The 6,787-nt window shown below is 37.3% G+C and overlaps 1 protein-coding gene across 3 annotated transcripts in view; it reads right to left on the bottom strand.

The window, feature by feature from the left end:
• The window catches only part of chchd6a (coiled-coil-helix-coiled-coil-helix domain containing 6a), an 86,177-nt gene that overhangs the window by 53,545 nt on the left and 25,845 nt on the right, over positions 1-6,787 (bottom strand). For 2 of the 3 annotated variants that reach the window (XM_010731237.3, XM_027288529.1), the window contains exons 5-6: positions 4,936-4,959; positions 1,960-2,043 (exon numbers count right to left, since the gene is read on the bottom strand). In XM_010731237.3, coding sequence (XP_010729539.1) covers positions 1,960-2,043; positions 4,936-4,959 — 108 coding nt within the window. The remainder of the gene's footprint in view (positions 1-1,959; positions 2,044-4,935; positions 4,960-6,787) is intronic. The other variant, XM_010731238.3, reaches the window with a different exon arrangement.

Below are 6,787 nucleotides of genomic sequence, written 5' to 3'. Positions count from 1 at the left end.
TGTTTAAGTGTATGTAATTATAATCCAACTTAAACATGATGATGCTGTGGACCTGAACAGAAGGAAATTTTCTCTATCCGGCCCTGAAATCATAATTGACTACCCCTGCCCTAAAGCATGTTCTGTTTTATTTATCTATTTTACTGTAAATGGAGCCATAATTTACAAAAACATCATGCTGTGTAGAAGAAACTAGAGGTTGAGCTCATAATGTCATGAAAAAACTGTTTACTGAGGTAATAAATCAATGAGAAAAATATGGTCATTTTTCCATAAGATACAATATAATCAAACCTTGTTGAAGCCAGCGGAGTTGCCCCCTGCTGGCCATTAGAAACAATGCAGATTTAAGACACTTCTCCACTGCCTTCACTCCACAGATCTGGAAGCTTAGTCCACTAATCATAAACTGTCAGTGTACTCACTGCATTGGCAGTGTACAAAAACCTAGTAAACAAAGGGTAGTACTGCTTTCATACAAAAAGGTATTAATAAAAACAAGTGTCGCATCTAAAAAGGTTTCAGCCAAGTGTGATTGTCACACACGTCATGCAGTACTACTTAGTGTCAGAGCTGTGTTTTTCAGCAGGTGTGTTAGACCAGACTGCTCATGCCATTCTTGTTGCAAAATTTCCATAATTAGAGTTACCACACAGAACATTTATGTCCATTCACTTCCTGTCATAGTGCAGCAGCTGGGTGAATATGCATAAAATCATGAGGATAATTATAGTGGTGCATGCGTATGTTTAAATGTGCCTGCATTTGTGTGATTATACAATAGTGTGTGTTTGTTTGGGGGTGTTTTTATATATACACACACCACTGTTTAAAAGTTTGGAATTGCCTGCCACAAAAGCTTGGCTGAGAGGACTACTCTATATTTTTGAACAGTCTTTTCAGGTGACAGGAAGTCCTCTGTGCAAATAGATGTGTTTTGTATAAAGTGTTTGCAAAAAAAGTAATGGTTTGTACATGGAGCAACAGTTAAATAAGAACAGGAGCAATCACCAGTCACTGGTAAAAGAATCTTTTCAGTGCCAAGTGTACAATCATTTCTACAAGCTGGAAGGAACAGATGTGTTACTTTAGCAAACATATTCTTAAAACTTAAAAAATGGTAGGTTAGTTTAGGGTTCACACTTTTGGAACTGGATGACAAAATATCAAACAAAAATTTCAGAGGGCCTAAGTAAAGGTTCCCTGAATATTTAGAACCAACTTCCATCATTCGGGTTCAATAATAATCTTGGGTCGCTTTTGCGACAATAGACGTTTTAACCCTCATGCGTCACTGTGGACATTTTTGTCCATTTGGGCAAAATTTTCCTCAATTTCTGGCTATTATTTTAGCTGTGTTAGTGCATATGGCCTATTTTTTTGTAACAAAGTCTCTCTCTCTGACAAATTCTGGAATTCTGATTTGAATATTTCTAATAGATCAATAGAACAATGTGAAAAAATGTACTTGTAGTCATTAAGGACAGAACAACTTCAGCCCTGCTTAAAACTGAAACTGTTCAAGAGATTTATGCAGAAAAAAGCAGAATATTACTTTTTGTTTTTTTGGAACATTTTTGTCCTTAATGACTTAAGAGGGTAGTAAATTAAACTGAGGCATGAATGTTAATCACTGAATTATTCTTTTTGAGGGGTCAAAACTATTTCAAACATAAACATACGAACATTTGGTGTGTGAATCATACTGTTTCTATCTGTTAAAATAGTCATTTTTGAAGTAAAGAAGAAAAACAACTGGTGATTCTAAACTTTTGAACAGTAGTGTAGGTGTGTGTCACAAAGTTAAGTTGGTCCAAGTCAACGACATTGTGTTTGTGTGAATATATAGTTTTGTGTGTACAGTACGTGCAAATTTGGGTGCCTGTGAAAGCCTCTAATGAAGTCTTTATAAGCGTCTGTGTATGCTTGCCAGAGTGTGTGTTTGTGTAAATGTTGTACCCTCTCCTCCAGTTGTGCCAGCTGCTCCTTGTAGAAGGCATCCAACGCTTTCAGCTGTGAATCTTTCTTTTGTAGCTGCTGAGCCTGCAAGAGGGCACACACACAAACACACACACACACAGAGGAGGGGATTAAATGTAGGAGACTGGTGAAGTTGTACTGCTGAATTTCGGTTTTGTTTTCTTTAATAATTTGTAATTAGGTCCATTAAAATTTCATTATCACATAATACGACAGTGGTTGCCAACGAAGTTTGGAAGTCACAGTAAACTCAAGCTGCGGAAGTGTGAGAGTTCACAGTGTTACTGAACACAGAAACATGAGGTTCTTCCAGATGATGTAATCATTCTATAGTTATGTTATGATGAAGATATCTAATGTTAAGATGTTTCAACCAGTTATTTCAACTTCATTTCTGAGAAATCATGTTTGACAGTCAGTCTGACGGTCAGGAGACAGCTGTAAATACTATAATACCCATGGGCCTCCGCCACTGTTGCTACAGAGACGCAGTTGGATCCTCATTGAATTTGTGACAAAACACGTTGTGGTTATACAAATCAATCCAAAATTGACCCAGAATCCAAAAATGAACTGATTTAACTTGCGGTTAAGTGATCTGTTTTTTCAACAAAGCAACCTTTAGCATTCACAACTGAATTTTAAGCTCTGTAATGGGACATTTCTTGCCAAAATGGTCCTGGATCATAGACAACTTCTTGTTCACAGACACATGCCTTTGAAAAACTGATTTTTACAGATTAGATTCAGATTCAGTTCATATGTTTTTCTAAATAATCAAGAGTTTCATGTCTATTGTCTATCAGTCACTGGTTGAACTGCCACAGTACTGTATATGACATATGTATATCACTACCAGACTGTTTGAGGCAAGAAGAAACAGCAAATAAGATTGCTACTACTTTTATTTAGTCCAGCAAAAGAATGTCAACAACAGATATATGACAAATATATGAGCAAATATATTCTTGCAACCCTGGCTGTGCCTTTCTGTGTGGAGTTTGCGCTTCTGTGTGGGGTTTCTTTGGCTTCCTCCCGCAGTCCAAAGACATGCACTTAATAGGTTAATTGGAGATTCATATGTATCAGAGACACATCGTCAATGATGTGTTTCCATACACACACAGCATTTATGATACTTCAAGGTAAGTTGTGATGTATTTATATGTTATTTTATTTCATATAAATAAGAATAGGCTGCTTTGCCACATAGACATTTTTAATCAATATCATATGTAATGTCTAATGAATCCAATCTGTATTACCTTGACATTAGCATTGCCTTTATTAATGAAAAGCTAATGGATATATACAGTACAGAATATACTGTGCATACATATACAGTACAGTACATGCATACAGACCACTGGTAAATGCTCAGTACAGATCAGTTTAGATGACTAAACTAAACCGAAGCGTTTAGGAGTTAGTCCAATGGTTGATGTCAATCACCAGATTTTTTTAAAAAGGGGCGTAGTAATGCCTGCATATTCATAAACATAATAGCATGATACTTAAACAAGTGGGCCAACCCACACACACACATACTTGTGATCATGCTGAGTAAACTGCAATAGTAAGACACTCAGACAATATAACAAAACCACAACCCTCAAATTACACCTCTCTGAAGATCTTCCATTTCCACCTGCCTCTCTCTATTCACCCACCCATCTATCCATCTATCTCCATCATCTATTGTTTGCGCTGGAACACAAAGTCACACCACACGTCATCTCTCCACAGATCATGTTATTTTCGAGTAGTTATGAAGCACTGAAGGTGACAAGCACACACACGTGGCCACATAAACATGCACATGCACAGGAGTGAGAAAGCATGCTGACAAACAGGCTCATACGGTGCATACACTGTATAGACACTGTAGACACCTAAAATACTGTCAGAGATGTCAGGCATTTCTTTTTAGAGATAACAGAAATCTAAGAGCACCATACAGCCTGAAGGCACTTTATTTATTTGCACAAAATTGACCAGAATTTGCTCCACATTAAAGGACTCGTTTGATCTATCTGAAAAAAAAAAAAACTACATGAACTTATTACTGACTGAGTTAACAATCTTGTTAATGGACAGTTAGCTCAGTAAGCTCCTAAGCTTTGAGGGCTTTTTTTTTCCTCTTTTCAATTTTTTTTTTTTTTTTTACTAAATTAAATGATTACAGCCCCTAGAACAAAATGGCTGGGGAGAGTTAACAGTACAGAGAATAACAGAGAAAAGCTCGAACAGTTGTGACTGACTACTGCTGGTATGCTCTCAGCTGCCTAGTGTGTTAGCAGATAGGTCACCCACTAGTCCTGCATGTCACAAAGCTTTTAGAACTAAATATTTTACAAAGATGAGAAGATGAATTTTCATTCTTGTTTAGCATTAAATGAGTTGACAGTTTAAATATGTGCCAATGCTTAAAATAATGTGCTTGATGTGCAAAAAGCAATCACATTATATATTTGTGACCACAACTTAAAAATACAGTTTTTCTTTTTTACATCATACCGGTCCCATAGATAAATCAGACAGCAACAAATATGTATGCGGTATAAAGACTGATGAAAATAGAAAAGAAGAGGGACTGATGGAGGGATACTGAATGGGTAAACACATGGGAGGAAACAAATGGAACCATTTGAGTGAACGAACAGAAAAGAGCCTGAAACCAGAAGAGGACTGGAAAGGAGAAAATAAATGTGAAGAGGAAGGAAGGGAGTAAGAAGGGGTTCAATTTGCTACTCCAGACACATTTTATTTCTTCAAGGATTTAATTTTAATGGAAAAAAATGAGAATAATCAGCACAGTAATTGTAGATTTGCCTCTTTCTTTTTTTTAAAGTGACAAATAAAAGTGTCAAATAAAACATTGGTGGGGGTTAGAAAGCAGTAGGATGGATGGATTGGACAAAAGAGCAGGAGTTTGAAGGTTATGATGAAGCTTACCATCACTTTTATCTCATCTGGAGACTAGAGGGGGTTGGGAAATACAAAGTAGAAAGAGAAAGAGAAGAATAGGTAGAGAAACAAGGCAGGATAGGAAAAGACCAGAAGAAGACCAAGGAGGAGGGAGAGAGAAGCACAAACAGTAAGAAAACACAGCACAACAACAGACACAGTGTTAAATGCAGTAGAAAAATCAAAAAGATCTGCAATCAATTACAGTTAGTCACATCATTAGATAAAACCAATCTATATCTACAACAATAATGACCCTGTTTCTTGCTTTTTATTTTTGAGATGAGCAAAATGAGAGACCACTTTCCAGACGGATTATACGGAAATTATGTTGTAATGAAAACTTATTTCATTTCATTTCAGGCCGCAACCACACACCCAGTGGCGGTACACATTTACGTATTCATGATGTTTGGCCGAGTTTTTCTAACCTTGCAGAAATGGTGTTTCAAATCGAGCAACGATCTAAAAGTTTCCAAAGATACCAAACATGCCATGGCGCATTTTGAGGGAGCGTATATGAAATATTTTCTTTTTAATACAATGGTGCAGCCGTAACAAACATGGAAGGTTTGGTTTGGATATTCCCCTCAGTTTCAGCAGCATATAGCTATAATAAAGCGCTGGAAAGAGTAAATAATGAATATGTATTTGATAATATTGTAGAGTGAAATATGGTAAGTATGGTAGAAGTGTTGTAGAGTATTGTATAGAATGTTAAAGATCCCCCGTAGACAGGAAAATACTGTGCTCTGAATAATAACAAGCATCTGATGTGATTTTTTTTCCCCAACGAAAAGAGTTAAATTACCTTTTAAAATTCTTGGAATTACAGCTTCTCCCTTTCCCTTGTTGAAAAATTTAGAATCTATGAATATGCAAATATTTTCCATTTCAAAAGTTGAACTGCTGAATAAGACATCTCCTACTTCACTGAAAAGTCCATTCTCCCGTGTATGTGCCCTGGAGGTTTCAAGTTTCCACATTACACTTGTGTAAATTGCATATACTGGACCAAGATTGGCTTTCAAACTAGTTGCGATATCACAAATCCTGCTCATACGTACACGTCTTAACCTTTTCCTCCTTCAGCAGATGAATGAAAACAGCCTTCAACTGTCAAACTCTGTATCTGCGCAGTGAAGCTCGAACATATTAAAGAAGTGACCAAAACACATTTTTGACGGTTTGTCAGTCAGTTGAATGACCCCATGACCACACATCCAAACCCAAGGTTGAATCACCTAAAAACCAGCCAAAGACACACATCCCTGAAATATGAATTTACCAGCACAACACAAACAGCTGGATTGATTGCTTTCATTTGCTTCATTTCAAATGTGATAAAGGCTACAGGTCAGAGGTTTTCAAAGTGGCAGGATGGCCTCGTCAGGGGGATAAAGCAGATCACATAGAACAGACTAGATGTGTGCGATTCGATTAAAGAGAGTAGATTTGGGGGATTTTACTGTTTTTCCCTATTTCCTAAAGTCAGAAACTAATAAAAGCCTCAGGACAGACCTTTCTTTGTGCACTTGGTGTGGTGTGAAGTTATGTCAGACGGCAATAGCAATAGCATCTTGGCTCAATTGTTGAGTGTCTATGGGATCAAATAACATAATCATGATCCCACAGGCATCCAGGAATCGAGCGGAACTAAGCAAGTCAACTAAAGGAGGAGTGAGGGGGCGCCTTTTTTTTCCCCAAGCTTTGTCTGAGACGAGGCACACATTCTCAGGCTCTGAAAACTCCTCCTGGCGGTTAATAGATTTTCTGACTCAGTCCTCACTGGTCAAGCGTGGCCATTGATAGACTCTCAGAAACAGCTCATTTGGAATAA

The sequence above is a fragment of the Larimichthys crocea genome, chromosome XV (genome assembly GCF_000972845.2).
Source record: "Larimichthys crocea isolate SSNF chromosome XV, L_crocea_2.0, whole genome shotgun sequence".
Lineage (NCBI taxonomy): Eukaryota > Metazoa > Chordata > Actinopteri > Sciaenidae > Larimichthys > Larimichthys crocea.
Note: the sequence above shows the minus strand (reverse complement) of the source record. Positions and strands in the feature narration are given on the sequence as shown.